Source organism: Malurus melanocephalus, unplaced genomic scaffold (genome assembly GCF_030028575.1).
Source record: "Malurus melanocephalus ecotype Western Australia unplaced genomic scaffold, MMel_1.1 scaffold_91, whole genome shotgun sequence".
Classification (NCBI taxonomy): Eukaryota; Metazoa; Chordata; class Aves; order Passeriformes; family Maluridae; genus Malurus; species Malurus melanocephalus.
This window is the reverse complement of record NW_026623323.1, coordinates 1,497,455-1,518,916: the sequence shown is the minus strand read 5'-3', so window position 1 is coordinate 1,518,916 and position 21,462 is coordinate 1,497,455. Positions and strand designations below refer to the sequence as shown.

Sequence of the window (21,462 nt, the reverse complement as noted above, 5' to 3'; positions counted from 1 at the left end):
AAAAATATTACAGATATGTGAAGTACTGAATAAGATGCAGCAGGCAGATTATTCTTTGTCAGATGAAGAAACTACCATTTAAGGCAGTTAGCTAKTTCTGTGAAATGCAAAGGAAAAAACACAGTCAACACTCCTGATTAGCCAGTTAAATCTGAGAAATATTTGTAGATAAAACTTTTCTAAATTATATTGCAGCTGTCTGAAAGGAGTGACTTGTATTTTAGAATGAAAATGTTACTGTCAGGCATATTTTAAAAGTGAAGTAGCTATTTTTTTTGGCAAGGTTGCTGTGGTAATTAGTCATGCTTTAGAAAAAAAAAGTAACTTTAGAATCAGCACAACAGTTTTATCTATGAGAAGAAATSAAACTTTTTGGTACAGTTTAAATAGAATGGTAATGCATTGCTCAACAGCATGGTCAGACCTAATCAGTGGAGAATCTTTTGTTAGGGAACAGTCTAGGAGGAAATATATTTACAAATGCTGATGAGTTTTCATTCAGATTGCTGTCTTAAAATGCTTCATAGCAGTGGTTTTTCACCCAGAATGGCATGTTCTGTTTAATTTTCTCTTTGTTCCCTGGAGACAGATATGTAACAGACCTCCCCACTAACAATTTTTCTACTTTTCTGCCTCCTCTTTCATTAGGGTTAGGGGGAGGTAGATATTCTCCTTGTTCATCCAGAGAGCCAAAGATTTGAAAACTGTATGTTCCTGCTGTGCTAATAAGAAAAATAAAGTTTGAAAAATACTAAGATGGAAAACWATTTTTGGTGATTTTTGGTTCAGTAGTGTCTTGTCAGCTTTTACACTGCTAAGATTTATTATGCTTTACTGAAGATATTTTAAGGATCTTGTGCTAGATCCTGTTGAGGAGAGTAATTTGTGATTTGGAGGAATTTGTTTTSTTGTGAACTTTGTTCTAACTGCCATTAGCCAGGTGGAATTCTTACTGCATTGCTGGACTGTAAATCTGTTACTCGGTCTGATGAGTATTTTAGGGAAAAGGTTAAACGGACTAAATTTATACCAGTTTATTCCAAGAACTGCATTCCAGAATTGCACTGTGCTGAATTGTAAGAGTGATACTTTTTTCCCTAGGCAAAATGTGAAACTAAGATAAAAGATTCTGAAACCTGTAAGCACAATACGTGAAAAAATGCAACAAAACTGACGATAGGATTTCTGCATGTGAATAATCAATCTATTGGATACTATTAAAAATACATATATAAGCATCTGGTTTATAAAATGTAGCCTGCTTAAGCAAAGCAAAARAGCAGAGCAAAATGGAGAAGCAGTATAATGCCTTTTAATTTTTAACTGGGATTTTCAGATAAAGTTTGTCATCAGTTGTTCTATTAAGTATAGGAATTTTTGAACCTGTTACCAAATCTAATCGCTTTAGGCCTAGGAATAAGAGCTGTAAAACTATTGAAAGTTACTTGGTGTCTGACTAGAGGAGAGAGGTGCTTTGAGCATCCAGAGGGTGCAGCTGGTTTGGATAGCCCAGCTTTTATACCTGGGTTTGGCAGCTGCTGGCTCCCCAGCAAGGTCGAGTAGGCAGTGGCCACATGAGAGGTCTCTTGGACCTCACGTCCCAGAGAGGAGGCAACAGAAGARGTTGTAATGAATGGTGGCATTGCCTGGAAGCTGTGGGGCAGGAGGAACTGGAGGTGCACACATGGAGGGGGGAGATAAGGATATAGGAAGGACATGAACAAACTGTGCAACAGTGTTTGTTTACAGGAGAACCAAAGATACAGGAGATGTGGGAAAACGTTGGGGAGTAGCAATCTGCAGTCACTGRCAGGTGCTGCCATGCATCTCTGTGTTCCCTTGCCCTGCAATGTGGTATCTCAGGCTTGTCTAGACTCACTTTAATTACTACCTGAGCAACATGAAGAAGAAATTTCTCAAACATGCCTTTTCTTTCACATTTAGTGGAGYAAAGTACAGTTTGCTAGCATACACCACTTTGGGGCTGGAAAGTGCAGAGGACAGTTTCAGGACCCACAACCTTACTATTACAGGAAATGGTAAGTACATATGGTACCAATTTAAGGAAATAAAAAACCAGTAACATTTTGCATTAAAGTCTTGTAAACTAAAGAGCTTAAAGAGATTATTTTTCTTGATACTCAATATAGAATAACTTTAATAAAATATTTAACGGCTCTAAAGCAGGCATCTGTACACAGCTGAATAAACTGTAAGTTGAGTAAAATTTCAAGTCCAGATGAAAATTTAATTCTTTTGGGAGTTTCTTCTGTCATTTGCATCTCTGCCTTACGTGGGTTGTAGTTATATACAAATTATTTCCCTTCCCTCACAACCGAGGAAGGGTATCAGAATGAAGAACAGCTTTTTCCTCTGTAGTSTGAAGGAAAGAAGTAAAATTGCTTCAGTTTGGTGAGGTTGTTTGAAACCCAGATTTAATACAGGACGTAAGTGCACGTGCTTGCAGTCTGTGCTAGCGTGTTCTTCATGCTGGGAGCAGTCAGCCTGGATGCTGATGCTGTAGGGGACTGGGTTTGTGATGCAACTGATGGTGGTGGTTCTAGTTCTAGGCACTTTGTCCATTATTTTCTGCAAGGATAGCCCCTCCCACAAGCCATCCTCCAACCGTTAAGACATGGGACTTTCACTGTCGTTTCTGGGAACTTAATCATTTACTGGAGTAAACTTGACCTCAAAGGGAATTTCCTTCTTTACATTTCAGTAATTCTGAATAAGTACAGATTTGAAGATTTGTTTCTTGAAGTGTTGGATGAATAATTCTGAGTACCTTTGATATTTGTAAGCTTTTCTTTATTCGAACTTTTTATTCTTTTTTCTTGAAGTTCCTTTTTCTGACACTAATTTAGGTAATTTAGTCTGGTGAGAAAGGACRTACCTGGGTATTTTGGTTCATTACRRGCATTTCTAAAYCATGACCAAAGACAGAGTCACCTTAATGGAACGTTGCATTACCTACTTCTAATTACAGAAGAAAGAGCCTATTGCATAGTGGGGCTGAGCAATTCCAATTCATTAGAAACTYCTTGGAACCCTAAATGCTCTTCTAGTGCTGATGGCAGAAGTAAATATAAATTCCAAGCCTTATTACAACAATCTGAAGCAAAGTGCTCATGTATAAATGTAGCTGTGTGCCACAATGGGATAGGCTCAGGGRTCATTCTAGATGAGAAGGCCAGAAATACCTTTCAAAGTATTTATMGCTGTGAAATGAGCTATATTTTATGTAGGAACAACTCATTTTTGCAGAACAATATTGACAYTTTTATTTGAAATTATTTTGAAAGTTACATTTTTTTTTTTTCAATTAAAGAAACTTCCCGAAGACCGATGACCACTTTTAGTCTAATCCTACAGGATTAAATCTCTTAAAATATGAAAACATGCTTATTTACACTCATGATGTTAAAGTAAAAATGGATGTAGAAAGCTAAGCTACATGCTTAGGGCAATTGTTCAAACTGAGAGTTTGTCTGTTTTTGCCTTTTCCCTCAGAGGAATCCTCTTTTTGGYTGCCCCTGTATGGAAACATGTGCTGCCGTTTAGTTGTCCAGCCCTCCTGCATGACCAGGGATATGATGGCAGGATTTCTAAATCAGCAGGTATGAAGACCTTSCTTGTGTTGGCATCCTCATCTGTTAGTAGCTGTCACTAAGAGTCAATTGCTAAAACATTTGCTTTTACCTGGAGTGGTTTGAGAACTGTTGGTTTTTACCTGTTCCACCGGTAAATGGGGGAACTCTCACAGCTGCATTCACAAACAGAGCCTTCAGTGGCTGAGCATGGAGAAATCAATGTTTCCTTGGCGTGAACAATGTTGGTTTTTAGTAAAGATCAACTCCAACTCTTGTTTGAGAATTTAGTTGTTTTGCACTGGTACTTGAGCGGCATCAGTCCTGATAATCCTGTGGCTCTCATCCCTGTACATACCCCTTGTTGTGCTGACACAYGAGTTCATATCACAGCATGGTGGATCAGGCTGGTGAACTGAGCCATATTTAAAGTCATCCCTTCACAAATGATTCATGTGAACTCACTTTACTTCTCTAGTTTGGTTCATTGCACTACTGCATATGAGAAGGCGATAGCAGAGGGCCAGAGGGTCTGGGTCATTTGTCAGGAGTGCTGAATAGCAAGCTTTAAACTGGTATTTGGAAAGTGGAAATTCTAGACAAATGTCTTTGCTTGACATTTGCTGAATGTACTGTGTATTTCCAAAGTGAAATACTCTTTTTATTTCTCTTATTGTGCAATTGCTGTAGCTAATAATGGTAATTTCTTCTTTGTAGTAGACACCAGATCTAGATTTTATTGTAATTAGCCAGCAGATTCTGTACTGTTAGTGTCACATGGCAATAAATCTGCAAAACCTGTAAAACACCAGAAAACATGTAAAGTACTRCTAATGTTTTGGAAATCAGTGACTGAAATGTTCTATAACAGAAAGTCTTTGTTTCAGGAATGAATTTGGTGTAGCTAAATTTTGATCACTCAGGATGATAYGTGTGCACCTTGTAATATGGTTTTGTTTTAGGTTTATATTTGGCAATTTCTGACTACTTCTTCCCTTTAGCAAATGGTAGGGGGTCTAATGAGCTGGAGGAGGCTGTACTGCATTCTGAGAGGTGGCAAACTCTTTTGTTATTAYACACCAGAAGAAATTGAGGCTAAACTGGAGCCAGCATTGACAGTTTCCATCAACAAGGTAAAATTGGTTGTATTGGGATTTTTGTTGTTGTTGGGGTTTATTTACTTATTTTATTATTTTGGGGAACATTCTTCTCRGTTTAAGAAATACATGCAGACATTTGGGCTCTAAGCTGATGGCATGCAGAGTGATTTACAGGTAGAATAAGGRTGGGATGTGCTTCAGTGAAATTTGCAGGCCCCCAGCAGGGAWGTTACCTTTCTTAGTTGTGGTTGTAAGTTTTTTCTGTTGCATTAGACTGSTTAGCAGAGAGGCAAAAAGGAGGGTGTTTTCCTTTAGGACAAGTAATAACTTTTTATATGACAGCTCTTTAAGACAGGCCTTGGAAATGTATTACTTTAGTCCTCTAGCAATGCTCTGGTAGACTTTTGTSCTCAGCAAGGTGGAATTCCAACAAAAGCTTTTTTGTTATGTGTTATTTGGCTGCAGTCTTAATTAGAAAGAAAGCTGGAAAATTTTTCAAAGTATTTTAGTGCCTTRAAATAAGCTGCTTTTCTTAATGCTGGTTTTGTTCAGGGCACAATAACTTTGGAAGTYCTGCTCTCTAGGATGACATTATTGCTGTTTTTCATGGCCTGATTGTAAAACCTTTGTTTAAAACATACATTTAAAGTATTGCTTACTACTTGACTAAAGAAACAGCAATAATTAATCTGAAGTAATATTTAAATATTCAATTTAGTAGTGTTATTGGAAGGACCTTTTAGAAGGGCAAGCATTAGAGAGAACAGATGCTCTCAAAAACTGGTTTTGGTGCGGGCATCAAGGGTTAATATCCCATAAGGATGGGCAGAGGAATTGAATGTYATTTGCAATTGACATAGCTGGGTTCATCTTACACAAGTCAATAGACACATTTGGAAGCTGTGTTAAGCACAGGTCGCTGTGGATTGCACTGCTGTGAGCGCTGGTGCCAACACTAACTCTGAGAGGAGCATTCCTGGGCCCGGCCGCTCGTTCAGCTGCTGCGCTGCATCGTGCCAGGSCAGGCACGGGGGCGGCTGGTGGAGCAATTGCACAGGGCAGCTCAGGGCTGTTGAAGCTGCTTCATCTGGGGGGCAGGAGGAGGCTCGGCTTCAACTTTGGATCCCTTTAATGTACTTTCTTACCCAGTGCATTACATGGCTGCACAAATGCTTGTGTGGTACAAGCACAGGGCTCAGCTATGACTGGGGACAGTGGGGTGACACAAACCTGCTTTTTCCAGCAGCAGCATCAGCTTTTGGTGGATGTTTCTGGGAGAGATGACTGCATTCTCTTTCAGAGCAGGACTGGTTAGAACCCTAATATTTGAATGGGTTTTAACAATGTGACCTGTTTGTGTTCGGACTTCTTTTTTTAATTGCTAAGATTTAAATTGATTCCTTAAATAAAAAATACCCTTTTYTGTAGTGCTATTTTTTCTTCCAACTGTTCATACATTTACATTKAATAAATATTTATACAGTGATATTTGTTTAAGGAGGTTTACTTGCTTACCTTTTCAGTCACTTTTAATTCCACTAGTCAGTCTTTGCCATAATTCTGTTTTCCAGCTGTTCACAGTATCAGTTATGAAAYAGTAAACTTCAGTAAATTATAGAATGATTAAATCATTCTAAAACGTGACAGGAATATTTTTTAAAACTATCTTTCAGGTTGCCTCATATCTTTCTTTGGAGTTCTCTGTTTTAGTCTAAATCCTAATTTTGTTTTTCCTTTAAAAATAACCATATTGTACTAAAATATTTTGCTCCTYTGAGTAACCAGTACACTTAGAACCTAAAATCCCACTTGATAAGCCTTTGCTGAAAGAGGGTCCTTAGGTTTCCACGTTTATGTATCCTTAAAGCTAGCATGTAGAAGATACATGATTTATGCATCTTACACCATTTTACAAAAATGTAAGACTGCTGGAGAATGACTGTGAATCTTTCTTCAATTTAAATTAATACTAGAATAAAAGAAATTGCAATTGAAAACATATTTGGATACTTACTTAAACAGTTTCTCTTGAAAATAACTTAATGCCTGCAGATATTTTTTGATTCCTTTGTTATGAAATTTCTCTTACGGATTAAATGAAAGCAGACTAATCATACGGGCTTGTCTGCTACATGTTGTTATAGAAACAGCAATTTCAAACTGAAAGTTGAGATTGAACATCAACTCTAGACATTCTAACTAAAATTTCTTCGGGTTGCATATGTGGCATTTTCATTTGTAATGTGAAGCTGATCCTTTACATGTAATTTAAAGATGCTTTCTGAAAAGTAATGAAATCATCTGGATTTATGAGAAATTCTCTGGAAAATATTCACACTGATAACAGTATTTCCCATTCCCTTTGAATTGAGACTTGAAGAAGCCATTTAGACCAGCAAAGTCATTACTTCAACTTTAGATGACTTCACTGCTGCTGCTGTTGAGCAAGAATGGTTCTGCAGTTCCTATTATGCAAGTGCTACTGTTATTGTTCCAGCTAAATGTGATTATAACATATTATATTGCACAACTAAGTAGGAAAAGAGAAATGATATTTTCTGTGGGAAAGAAAATTTACTGGAATCCAATTTGAAGAAATACTCTTTATGGGCCAATTTCTGATTTTTTTTGAGTTTTCTTTATTTTGAAATGAAAAATAAAGGCCTTGCCCACACCTGATAGCTTATCAAATTGGTGCATGTGCCAGCGGTTCATGTTAGTTGTTCAGTGTTTGGAATGCATAATCTATTGTGTTTAGTTCATAGATTATAAAACTTCTTTTGTGCCATGGGTGTCTGAAGCTTGAGGAATTCTGGGCTGTTGCTCCAAATTACTGTAGTCCTATGATTTTCTTCCTGGCCTATTTTGCCCATGCAGTCTTTGTCCCTGCAGTYGGCAGGCTCAGGGCTATCTCTGTTTGGGTGCTGATCACTGAGGGGAGCAAGCTGAGCAGCAAGTGTTTGCAGCCACAGGCTCAGGGTTCATGGGAGAACTGCTGAGCAGGGCAGYAGGAGCAGAGGGACAAAATCAAGCCAGAATTACCTTAAATGATGGTCCTTGATGGTGCAGTATTCTGGACTAGGTCAGCTAGAGGACTTCATTGGAAAATATGGTGATGGTTACAGCAGCATGTCTTCAAGAGAACCATGCATATTTCTAGGGAACCATCCTTGTGCTGGAGCAGAGGAATATGGATACAATTCTTGACCACGTGAGCTTCCAGGGAGCCAGCAAGATGAGCAATATTCACCATATGTGTTGGGGAACTCCAGCATGGGGAAATGAGATCAGCCCTGCAAATATCTGTATTTTCTGTAGTAAGAACTTTGTTTGACTGGCTGGCTTAGAAAAGCCTTCATRCCTGTGGGAATACATTGGAAAAGCACAGACTAGTTAAGTGCTTTGTGTCTGGTATCTCATATCCCATTGCTCAGTTTCGTCCTGTAGTTGCTTGAAAGAGGTTGTGGATGCAGGYAGGGGAAGCAGATAAAACACCCAGATCCCACACACTGGACCTTGTGGCACATGCTCAAAATGAGAGGTTTGAAAGCTGCTTTATTGGCTCTCTGATGCTTCACAGGACTCTGGCTGGTCCTTATTGGTATTGCCTTCTCCATGTTTTCAGCTGCTGCATTGCTCCCAAGATCAGTGGCACAGAAGTCCTAATATGGTCTGTCCATATCGTGCTCACACTGTACTTACCAGCCAGTGGCCATAAGGATGTCACATTTGTACAAGCTCACAAACCTATGAAGGGACAAAATATTAGCTGATAGCATGAATGTAGTCTTCTCCTTTAACATGTGTGAAAGCCATAATTTGAAATTTAACCATATTTCCATGCTTACCTAAACAAACTTCATGAAAATTTTTATCATTACAACAGAAACAGACATGTGGACAGGTTATACTTGTTTCCAGTGTTGTACTGTTATACCTTGGTTTATTTTTTTGTACTAAAACATGAAGGAAGTTTGTTATATGTGATTTGATTTGTTTAATCTTAAAATAGATACACAGAACTGGGTCTCCAAGTTACTCAGTATTTTTCTTAACAACTGTAATTTATTTTGATGTCTCAAAATGGTCTTTATAACCAGCGCTTCTTAGTGTGTCAGGACTGGTTTAGCAGGAAAATGTTGTACCTCAGCAATAAAATGTTCTCTCTCTGTGTCTTCTTTTTAGCTTAAAATATAAGCTTTCTGGAAAGATATTTTTAGGCAAAGAGGTTTTTTTTGTGGGGATAAATATAGAATAAGGTTAGTATTTACAAATTTTGTATATTTTTTCCCTTTTAGTCTTTCCCTGTTGTCAAAGAAATAATCTTTTGCGTAAAGAATATAAAACTGCCTTTAGCTCCCCCGTAAGAGTCACTTGAGTTCAAGATTCCAGCTGTTTTCCTATTGCCATCCACYGATTGTTCTGGTCTTTACAATTGCTATAGCAGAGTTGATTCTGGTTTTTTGTAAGGCTGTGAAAGGTACTATTACAACATGGTAAATTAAAACACTTTGTTGTTGTTTTTTTGGGGTAGTTTTTTTTTTAATTTTGTTTTTAATAGCTTTTTGTTGTTTTGGGTTTTGTTTTTATTAAGTGGAACTGGGCATGTCATTGAATTCACCCAAGCTTGGTAAATTCATCAGCCCATTGCTGTAATGGCATGTTGTATGACTCCTGAAATATTCAAGCATCAGATATAGATTGTTGCTGGAGGATTTATCTTCTTTGAATAATACCATAGTTGTGGGATAAAACCTGCAGCAAACATCATTAAATAAACTTGTGTGTATGGTATGCTTGAAGTTCTTACCTGTCAAATGTTAATCTATTTGATTTCATTTTTTGCTGGTATCTATGGTTACCTGAGTTAATGGGATATAGAGCACTTATGGATGAATTACTTCATCTCCTATTTTTAGACAGAAGAATTTAAATGAGCATATCCATCAGATATGCTACAAGCAGCTGTTGGTATTTCAAATGGTTACTTCAGTAATGCATTTAAAATCTGGGGAATGGTCTGTAAAATAATTTTTGTTTTTCTGAGTATTGGAACTAGGCTTATCCCCATGGGCTCCCATGTGTAAACTTAATTTCTGTAGGTGTATATATAATRTCTTTAGCAGATGTTTGACATTTGCTTGAGTTGTGTAAAAAGGAACTGGTAGTTCTGTCCCCACTACATTTTGAGGAATGCCCCGAGGCCACCTCTGTGGTCAGATTCAGTGTCCATCCAGACAGGAGATAGAGGAACACAGCCCTGGCTGTGRTTGTTGGCTTCCTTCAAATCCTGGGCACTGCCCATGCCAGGAATACCCCTTGTGTGGCAGGGGGGCACTGCCTGGTCTTGTTGTGCATTAGATGTCCTCATGTCCTGCCAGGCTCTGAGCCAGCCCTAGGGGCTGCCTGGTGCCCTGGCACCAAAACACACCATGCTGCTCTCCWGGCTATGCCAAAAATCCTCTGAGGAGCTGTGTTGTAATGGGCTGCTGCTTGTTCAGTCAGGTCGACTTGTATGTGCAAAGATATTCCACGGGCTTCTGCTTTACTTCTGTAAATAAAGTGATGTTAGTTATTTTGATTTGTTTATCATGTTGTGATGAGCTGCAGTGTTGGCCAGTTATGTTCTGGAATTCATTTAGTTGTGTTTTAGCCAGACTTTTAAGTAAAAACTTTCAGCATTTTACACATCACAAAGTTAGGGATAAATGTTTTTTGGTTTTTTTTTGTTGGTTTTTTTTTTTTTACTGTGGTAATGCCGTAACAAAGAAAGTAAATMCTCTGAAAGTACCTCTGGATCTAGTCTAGATCCATTGAAGTATGTCCCTGGACAGAAGGAGAAACCTTGGCTCYGACAGTGCTGCTGTGTAATCTGAGAGCTTTTCTAACCCTAGCAGAAGAAATTTTATAGACTTGTGTGATACTGTTTGGATATAAATACGCATTTAATTATTTCTATGCGGCTCTTCCCTAATTAAGATAAAACTAAAATGTCTGCGTTTAAATGGCAAATAGTTTTTTTTTCTGTTAGAGCAAAATCTTATTGTTCTAGTAGAACTCAACAGGTTACTGCTATAAATGCCCCTTTAAAGATGGCCCAGTAACTTTCCTTTTTAATTTTCCTGAAACTGCAGTATTAGCCCTGAATGTTCTGRTGCACTAAGGTGAACATAAAATGGATACAAGTTTACAATGCAGTGTGTAAACAACGGTCCACAGAAGTACAGTAGGAGGCGTAAATAGTAGCTGTAATAACATGTTTGTCCATCTGAATCATTTGGAGAAAAGGAACTGCTTTCTGTTATTGTAGACTATTCCCTAAACTGCTGTGGAGAAGAGTGAGCAGTGTGAGATGAACTGGCAAAGGTAGAGGGACGGGAAACACAGAATTAGAGTACATTCTGTAATTCAGAACTGAASTCTGATATTTGTGCTCCATTCCCTTATTTTTCATATTTTATACCATTTTAATAGCTTTAGAGAAAACATTTTATAATCAGTTCCTGACATTAGTTCATTTTTTTTTGTTGTTTTTTATTTTTAAATTGGTTATTAGTCTGGAGAAGACAAAAAGCCAAATGATACCTTCCTTACACTGTCATTGGCCATAAGTTGATGCCAGTGTGGAGCTGAAGCAGTAGCTCATTATCACAGTTTGTTGTTCCTAGGAAACCAGGATTCGAGCTGTGGATAAGGACTCCAAGGGWAGAACTAATAAGTTCTCTGTTATCAACCCCATGTCTGGAGAGGCTGTGACGCAACATTTTGCTACTGACAGTCGGGATGAACTTCACAAGTSGATGGAGGCTTTCTGGCAGCACTTTTATGATCTGAGTAAGTAAGCAGGCAGCGCTGGCAGCGTGCCCTCCGAGTGGGGCGTTATGTAACATCAAAGGGATCTTTGAGCAATTTGAATTGGAATTGCCTCATAAGCCTTTGTTTGCAACGACGAAAAGAAAAATGTTCTCTGGGATAATATTGGGTGGTGGTCTAAGCCGTTGRAAGGCAAATATTTGACTAAACTRAAGTCCATRTGTTCAGTCTGTATTTTYGCAGGAAACCAGAGGCAGAATATGTYCATCAATCTCAAAAAAAYTTGTTCTCTTAGCAGTGYTCTAGATAATRTTTTTAAAGACTGCTAAATTCTCAYYGTCCCTTCCTCCTTCCCACTGTAGCAGGAAGAGTCCACCTCTGCCTGGGCATTCTATCAGGGGCGCGTTGGTTTGGTGAGCTCCTCAAAGTGGGAAACCYTAGGATGAGAGCCTTAGTGACAAGTGGTGAGGATGCTGGAATCATGTGTGGCCTTGGCTAGGATGTGGATTCAGCCACCTCTTGCRAGTAGTCACAAATAAACGTGGGGTTTCCTTGCTCAGCACTATTATGGAATAAGTAAATTGCAATTTGCTATGACCAGGATTGCTTGATTCTGTTGGCAATTCAAAGGTTTTTGTAGCCTTTGTAACACGGGAATAGCTCACCCAGCCACACATCCAGTTAGGCAAATACATGCTGCTTACCTGGATCTGGTAAAAGCTGTACCTCAGCCCCTGTACAGGTGATAAAATGTTACCCTGATCCTTTGCAAAACCTCTGGAACAACACTGATCTTACATGGCAGRGGGAACTCATTTATTGGTGCAAAATGTAGTTCAAGTAGTATATTGTGTTGCTTGTTTATCACCAAATACTTACTATAAAAACTACATAGATTAATTTGCCTGTGTCTTTTTCCTCTGCTTCCTGTTTGACTCACAGGTTTRCTGAGGGTAGAGACTGTCAGATTTATGCTGCCTTTGACAAGGTAGAATTGTTTCCTGATAGGTATTTTTATCAGGTCAGAAAACAGAACCAGGTCAATTAATGAAATATCAGTCTTTAGTCAGAGACAACACCAATAAAATAATTGAATTGAGGCTGTGGAGTCTCGGTATCGTAGTTGTATTTCCAGTCATTTGTAGCTCTGATTTACAATGAGAAAAGGCACTATCAATTAAAGAAACACACCAAGCAAAAAACTAGGGCATCCTCTTTAAATTATCTGTAGAGTGGGGTAAAAGAGCTACTTCTTATTCATTATAGATAGAATACTACCCACGGATTTTTTTGAGACATTTTCCTTAGATTCAGAAAAAAATGGGTCACTTGGCATTTAAATGCCTTTTTTCTTCCCTGGTTCTAAAATTCTCTTAAAATTAATGTGCTCAGAAAACTTGGAATGATTGGTATGAACAAAGTAATTTTACTGTGTCTTGTTTTCCTTAAGGTCAAAATCTATTAATAGAAAAAGAGGTTTCCTTGTCTGCTAAGGGATAAAAGGCAAGTTATCCTCTATTAAAAACAGAATGTTCCTTTGCCATAGCATTGTAACTTAGCTGTATAACATCCAGCTTGCAGGATATTGGAGGTTGTCCCTGATAACTTCATGAAGCTTGCCAAACCTTAATTTTTTTTCTAGGGTTTGTTTCTTTTCCCCCTTGGCTTTATACTCTGGGGATTTGAAGGCAAATTATGATCCGTACCCATCACAGTATAACAGTAATGCTGGAATGCTTAAATTACAGGTAGTATCTTGAGACCTTTGTGCTAAGAGAATGAATTCAGAGGTGAAATTACAAATGCATCCTGAGCATTTCTGCTAAACAAAAGTAAATGCTCACTGTTTAGCATTGCTTTGGAGATAGTTTCCTAACACAACCTAATAACTTCCATTTTTTTTTCAAGGCTGAAGTGTTTAAGTTCCAGTCATTGTTCTCTTTTCTCTGTCAGGCCAGTGGAAACATTGTTGTGAGGAACTTATGAAAATTGAGATTATGTCACCACGGAAACCACCTTTGTTCTTGACAAAGGAAGCGACCTCCGTCTACCATGATATGAGTAAGTGGGATTTGCCTTTTCAAGTTGCAGAGTAACAGAAACAACATTGTCTGAATTCAGATGGCTTCTGGTGTTGGTGTGGAAACACTGAGTTTTTCAAGGACAATTCAGACAATGAAAGAGCTACATAATTGCATACCAAGGAGTTGATATTAAATCTGAATTTGYAATAGCCCAAATAATGAATACATTTTTATACCTTGAGCTAAAAAATCTGCAATCTGCCCTAAACACACTCAAAAAAGTTGTCACTGGGAATAAATACAGTAAGAGTAGTATAAAGCTCAAGAAATTAAAGATAAAGTAGTCCAGCCTGCAAACCACTTGCATGAAATTAATCTGTGTTCTTAAAGCTATTTGAAGGCTTATCTAGCATAACTTACCTAACTGTTTGTTCATTGGTAATGATGTTGTAAAACATGCTTGGAAAGTCTAGCRAGAATGTATCTGGGACTTGTATTTTTGCAGAGAAAAATGGTATGCAGCAGGATTTTTTTAATAGTTTTGTTACAGAAATAATATTTACAGACTAGAAAAAGTAGGTCACTTTTTTTTTACTGGATCCACTGCAGTATTGACTGAGAAACACTGTACAACTCTAAATGCCTGACTGCTTGCTGCTTGGGATGGAGCTGTGATGATGCTCAAAATGCCATGTGGGTCATTGAGTTACTGTGCATCCGAGCACTGAACAGTCGAGTCTTATCTAAGTTATGAATGCAGAGCTGAAATGCAGTAAATGAACCACACAGAAGTTTCACAAAGGTAACACGGTAGCATAATTCCACTGACACACAAGTWTATCATTGGGGACCACAACACAAATTCTGTTTCATTCTTAATGCACCTCTTTTTTTCCTGTTTGCTTATAGAATGTGTACTACTCTGTACTGGTGAGACACCTCAAATCCTGTGTTCAGTTTGGGACCCTTCACTACAGAAAGACATTGAGCACTGAGGGGCTGAAGCCTGTCCAGGGAGAGGCAGTGGAGCTGGGAAAGGCTCTGGAGCACAAGYSCAATGAGGAGTGACTGACGGAGCTGGGGGTGTTTAGCCTGGACAAGAGGAAACTTGGGGCAACCTTATGGCTCACTACAGCTACCTGAAAAGAGATCATAGCTAGCAGGGGTCAGTCCCTATCCTCAAGTRACAAGTGATAGGACAAGCAGAAATGACRTCAAGTTGCCCCAGGGAAGGTTTAGATCAGATATTARGAAAAAAWTTTTCACAGAAAGATTGACACAGGCTCCCMGGGGAAGTGGCAGGGGCATCACTCTGGGTGTATTTAAAACATATAGATGTGCTTAGTGACATCRGGTTAGAGGTGGACTTGGCAGTGCTGGGTTAACAGTTGGACTYGATGATCTTTAAAGGTCTTTTCCAACCTAAACAGTTCTGTGATTCTRTTGAAAATCAGATACTGCTGCTGTTTGAGCCTGGTACTACTGCAGTATACATGGAAAACTCAATAAGAAGAATAAGAAATGGAGCAAGGCAGTCTTAAAGCACATAGAGAAAAATGATATATGTAAAGATGTCCTATTTTCTACAGGCTGGCAGCACAAGAATATTTAGTCATAGACATTCATGAGCCTCGTGTGAAATGAAATTTTCAAAGCACTATACAACAAAACGTGTTTAATATCTAATACATACAGGTTTCCCAGTAGTGCATTATTTTTTCTTTTACTTGGAAAGAAATACCAGTACCTACTCTGCTGCCTCAAAGCCAGCTGTCACATATACAGTTCCCTCCTGTCACCTCAGTTCTCTCTTGGATAGCAAATGTAATCTTTTCCATTTCATCCATTARTGCTTAGTAGTTCAGATTTGGTGAGACATAGTTGATACAATTTTGTATTCTGAGCAGTAATAATGAAATAGGTAGAAATAAAATCACTGGTAGCGTTTTACTCTGGGTTAATTGCTGTCCCTTAAAATTACAGGCATTGATTCTCCAGTGAAACATGAAGGCTTAGCTGATATCATACAAAGAAAAATTGAAGAGAGTGATGGTGAGTTCCTTCTTGGCCAGCGAAAAGAGTCTGCATCCTCTCTATGGGCTTCACTCTTCGATGGATCCCATGAGATGACTGTTCAGAAAAGCACACATCTGGACCCAAAAGGAAATACTACAAGTCCTAATGACAGCAGAGGAAAGAAAAGAAGAGCTCCCCCTCCACCCTCTGATAAATCACCATACAGTGCAAAAACACAGGTGAACACAGAGCAACAGGGCAAGGAAAACTGGGGGAAGCCTGACCACACATCTGCCAGTAGATCTTCCTCTGAGTCACTGTTAGCTACGAAAATGCAGCAGCTGCAAACCCCCATTGCTGCTCCTCGCAAAATTGGTCCCTGTAAAAAATGTGGTCCAGGGAATCCCGTTTCTCTGGTGAACAAGACCAAGTCTGAAACCAAACCAGTACCAACCCCTAGACAGAAGGGCATTACAGAAATTCTTGACCCCAGGTCCTGGTTGCATTCATAGGCATYGTATTTAGCTTAGAGGAGTCCTTGGAATTGAAAGTTTCTCAGCCTTCCCCTAATACTCTCCATTAAAAATAGATTTTAGCATATAGCTCAAGTGTTTCCTGTTAGACAGGGCATTACTGCTGCAGTCTCACTGTACTCATTAGTGATCACATCTAAATAATTGCACTAGAATAGGGGGAGTTCTATGTCTGGAGTAACGGTGCTATTTCTGAAAACAATAGTTCAGTACTTTCCTCTTGAAAAACCCACAGTATTCAGGGTAACCTCRGTTGTCCTCACAGCAGGGGTGTTACCAGTGCCTTCTACCAGTCCCTCAGCTTAGACCATCCACAGTTTCTCAGCCTACTTAAGTGGGAATTCACACATATTCAGCACAGATCTTGCAAAGCTGATTTTCTTGGGATCCATGCTTGGCTTCACYTAAAATATCCCTCTCTCTCCCTCACTGTTTAGGAAACAGTGCTTATATGGTAATCGAGTATGAAAAGCTTTTGTGCTGTTCTGAAGGGCTCTGTAACTTGGTGTGAATTTCTGAAGCAGTTCTATCAATTTAGTGTGGGATTTCCCAAGTTCCTGCTGGTTCATGTGCTGTCAGAATGGGCCAGGGTTATCTGTCTTTGAGCAAGGATATGATCCATCACTGCTGCTTATTTTGGGCTGAGGGTTTAAAAGCAGTGCTGGGCATGAGCATGTGCTCATCTTAGGGTTGTTTTTCCTGACAAACGTGGCTCTGTAGCCCAAGCTCTTCCTTTGTGGAGCCTCTCAGCTGTTCCTGGTTGGGAGCTGGTTTGTAAACAGGCAGTGTWACTGGTAAACAAGCAGGGTTTTTTCACTTCTTCTTTCTGCAATAGCGCTTCAGGTGAAGATACTGAATTTGATACTCTTCCATCAGACAGTTCACCAGTTCTGTAAGAAGCATGGGTTGTAAAGATTTCTGTAGCACCTGCAAAACATCTCTTGCATAAGGAAAAGCTGCATTCTCCTGAATGAACAACTAAAATACCCAACCTTKTCCTTGGTTGATGCATTTATCTCAGATGCTGGAACTTTTCCAAGGGCAAAGGTCTGCTTGTAGTTCTCCCTCTAGAGCCTTGGTGCTCAGACCTGTGTTGAGAAGGTCGTATCAGCAACTGTAGACATACAGTTCATTATTTAGTATTTTTTTTCYGAAGTGTTGATGGCTCTGAGAGCTTTCCCATTTCTTCAGAAGATACTGTGGGCATGGTTGGTTGGTTGGTTTATTTTRTCTAATTTTTAGTCTTCAGCTAAGCTCTTGGCTGCACAGCTGTAAAGGTATCTGCTGAATTCCYTCAGCAGTTCATTGGCTATTTGGGATGGGGTTGAGAGGCAGGTTTCATTTACAAATCCTTTTGCAGGATTAGAGCCCTTTGTTCTAGAATGTCCTCGTTCATTCTTCATTTAATCACATTCCATTTTCCCTCTGAAACAACCATAATCATTCTTACAATAAATCATGCTGTTACTTAAGTGGATGGTTTGTGAATGGTTTATAAATAGGAACAGAAAAACTGAAGAATAACTACATGATTATGTAAATCAGACAGTTGACTAAGTGGACTGTACAACTCTGAACAAGAAATGGGAAAAATAAACGGGAGAGAAAGAAAGCATAATTTCCAAAATGCAGCTGCAGCTTATTTAGCTTTAAAATTTAGTCTTAAACATTGCTGTGCTCGGAAAGAAAAAAAAACCTTTTTCTTGGTAACCCCCTTTCATTTAGYGGTTATATTTAAAAATAAATCTCATAAATATATAAGGCAAGAAGGCACCATAATGAGGATTTATTTTTAAATTCAACAGGCCATTGAATTTCAATGAGCAGTTTCTCTATTAAATTCAGTGKCTTTGTTTTGAATTGAATATACATATTTTAGCAAGGCATTTAATATTAATTTGAAGTCTTCAAATGATGAGAATTCACTCATACCTCCTGTTGCAATACTTAATTACCCCAGGTACATTTTCACTTGATTTTCTATTTGCATTTCTAGCTCCACCYTAAGTTATTTTGGTCTTTTTATGCATTTGATTGCTTATATTGATCTCTGTAGTATCAGCTTTTCTAATTGCTTGTGTGTGGTATAAATCATGATTATGTCCCTTTTAACCTTTTCTCTGATGAGGCGTACTGAATTCCTTAACTTTCCTATGGCAGTGAATGTTATCCAAGACTAATTAATCTTCACGTTCTTCTCTGTRTTTCTCATGTATAGAAATACTTGTAAGGGTGACATCTGAATTAGATGTCACATGTCAATAGTGATCCATCAGGACTGTATAGAGCCATAACATGATCCTCTTACTGTGATGAATATCTCCCTCTCTCTCCTTCTTCCTCAAAAATTGCATTWTCCTTTTTTTTTGTGGAAGCCTTGGATGCTGACTTTTATGGCCCAAGTTCTCTTCAGAGTCTTTCTCGGGAATGCGGTACATCATACTCTTATTTTCCTACCTCATATTTTCTTGGAAATATACATTGTACTTTACCAGCATTAAAATACTGCTCATGAAGTGATCCAGATTGCTCTGTGTAAGTGACCTGTCCTCATTCTTTACTACTCCAGCAGTCTGCGTGTCCTTTGCAAATTTATTGCAAGTGATTTTTACAGTTTATTCCAGATCATTGATTTTTAAAATTGAATGCAAGGCAAGGTTTTTAGAGAGAGGTGATAAGTTTTTATGACATCAGTGACATGGGTGGGGGTAGGGAAAAGCAAACAGATGGGCCATTGAGTTTCTGTCCCTTTATCCCAGAACATTTAAAACATTGAATAAGATGAAAAACAGCTGTATTTCTTGCTGAATTCATAATAATAAAATTGMAATTATTATGATATTTTAAAGAAARTTACATGTTCMTCTGGTTTTCAGAAGGTGAYGCAGGCTTTTGTGGCYTTGCAAGCTGAGCTTAGTATCTCAAAGAGTAAAATGCAACCTGTTGTTCAAGACCTGTTCTCCATGAAGCTCTGTTGATTGATATTTTTTATCTATCCTTAAATTAGACTCATGTAGGCCAGTGCATGATAATGCCGTGACCRCCACTAAAACAAGGCCATTAATTACTCTGCTCATTGCTTTAGAACTATACAATCCCTATTTATAATGCAAGAGTTGACTTCAGATTTTAATATTKCTTGTTACCTAGTCTTTCTTTATTTTTCCCCCTTCCGTATTGCCATTATTGCCTTTGCATCTTCTGTTAAGCAGGTTGGTTTAACCAATAATATCTGCAGGCTATCAGGAAAYGCTGAGCTTGGCTATCCAATAGTCAGTGCCCCTCAAAGAACTGCTGCTCCCAAGCTGTAGAAGAAAATGTAATGTTTCACCATCTTAGTGATTGTATTCTATCATGAGGATGCTTTAACTGCATGACTCAAAATATCACTGATCAAAACCCAAAAGTCATTAGGCAGCCTCCTACTGAGATGGGGCTCAGAGGACAGCTGAAGGCATGTGGCTTTTCCCAGCCTTGTGTCCCATTCCCCTGTGGTCACATTTGTGTAGGAAAGTTGGAATGCTACTGTCYGGCTGGGAAGTCCATGGAAACACAGCGCTCCCAGAATGAATGGCTGAAATGATCCAGTGTAGCACAGGGAGGATGTTGGTGGCACCTGCTGAATTACACACAGGATTAGGGACTTTTCTGAAGAACATGTCAGGCCTGCTCTGAAAACTGTAACCRCTTATTCTATGCTTGGGTGAATTAATGCTGCCTAAAACCAGAAATAAGGAATTGGATGCTGTCTCAAAGTGGGGCAGAGACAGAAGTCAGCCTGAACTCTTCTTTTAAGAAGTACACCTTGAAAGCAATTGCTGCTCCAAACTTGAATATAAATTTTACAGAACATGARCAACTTTTGAAATATTGACTGAACAAAGACTTAATTTATAAACTTTTTATATTTACCTAATGTCTTCAGCCCGTTACTTGGTCTTGGAATGGTAGATGGTACCTTCTGTGGTTTTACAAGCATTACCTTCAAATGTTTACATTTTTACTAGTATTGTGATTTTTTTTTTCCCATGGTAATAATACAAATAGTTGTTTGATGGTGGCTTGTATGTATTTGGAAATACTGTGATAGTATTCAGAGTTGTTTTGTAATTAATACAGATTGCCTTAATAGAAAAAGAGAGATTTGGACACTAATGTGTTGTGAAATGTTAGAACTGAAATATTTTTTGCTGCTAGCATATTGTATTTCTGTTAAAATATGCAAGTGAAATTAAAACTGTTTCTAGAATAAAAGGTTTTCGGTGTGATTTTCTTCAGTTTGGAACTACATTAAGCTTYACTCCAGTGTTTAAACCATGGGTGATAGCTGCTGTAAAATCAGAATTCAGGAGTAGCTACTTTTCCCCTGGGCCTGCCATGAATGTATCCCGGTAGGCTGGTATGACAACAGCAACTGTATGGGCCTCAGTTTTCTGACYTGGAGAAAGGGAGGAAAAGCCATTTAACTGGATTTCAATCAATGTTAAATCAATGCTATCTGSCATCCAGTGAATCCAACAGACCCCACCCTGTGTAGGTAAAATTAGAAATGTTATCTGAGACGCACCTTTTTTCCACAAACATGCCAAAACAAAACATCGTGTTTTAGGTGCTATCTTACTTCTCTCACAGTCTTGAAGGAAAAYATGCCATGAAGCAGATTTACATCATGCTCTCTGCTTTGTAAGCTGGCTTCATAAATGAGACACTGACATTAATTAATTAATCCATCCATTAATTGTTTTTCCTTTCACAGGCAGTCTTGTGGTGAAGGGGCACTCCTATCTGCCTCAGCAGCTAGAGCTTGATGTAGCATTGCTAATTTGAAGCTGAACTGCTCAAGTAAAGTGTTCTTTTGGCCCAGTTATGAAATTATTGTAATAAATGCAAAGGGAATTGCTAGACATTTTAATTTTGGARTAAGAGTCCATGAAAAAAACAAAGSGGGGCTGACAATTGCAAGGCAAGTGAGTGCAGCTGAGGGATTTAATGAAAATCGTGCTGCTGCAGCTAAAGCTGCCACAGTTCACTTTAAAGGATCATGGGAATGTAGGATATGATGATCTCTTCCTATAACCATTAGCAAATGGTTAAACTGTAATTGTTCCATATATGTACTATATACTCACAAAAAACCCACTTTGTGAGACATCAAAATAAATTGCTTTTTATGAGGAAAGAACTATCTTTCAAGATTTTGATTTCAAGATAGCTTTCTAAATGTTTTTTCATGTCCCTTCCCAAAGGGAGAAAAATTATAATAACTACTGAARTGTCTTTTATTCTGTTAAGGTGTTTCTTCACATTTCTGTAAACTTCTTGCAAAATAGTTGCAAAAGGATATTATTTGTAACATACATTGTTTCACCTGAAGCATGTTTTCAGC

The 21,462-nt window shown here is 38.5% G+C and overlaps 1 protein-coding gene across 3 annotated transcripts in view; it reads left to right on the top strand.

Annotated features, from left to right (window-relative positions):
* The window catches only part of RTKN2 (rhotekin 2), a 31,489-nt gene extending 11,170 nt beyond the window's left edge, over positions 1 to 20,319 (top strand). The window contains exons 6-11 of one of the 3 annotated variants that reach the window (XM_057368395.1): positions 1,945 to 2,039; positions 3,514 to 3,620; positions 4,592 to 4,723; positions 11,359 to 11,524; positions 13,457 to 13,564; positions 15,511 to 20,319. In XM_057368395.1, the coding sequence (XP_057224378.1) occupies positions 1,945 to 2,039; positions 3,514 to 3,620; positions 4,592 to 4,723; positions 11,359 to 11,524; positions 13,457 to 13,564; positions 15,511 to 16,055 (1,153 nt within the window). In that variant the 3' untranslated portion in view covers positions 16,056 to 20,319. The remainder of the gene's footprint in view (positions 1 to 1,944; positions 2,040 to 3,513; positions 3,621 to 4,591; positions 4,724 to 11,358; positions 11,525 to 13,456; positions 13,565 to 15,510) is intronic. The other 2 variants (XM_057368397.1, XM_057368396.1) reach the window with 2 other exon arrangements.
* The last annotated feature ends 1,143 nt before the right edge of the window (positions 20,320 to 21,462 follow it).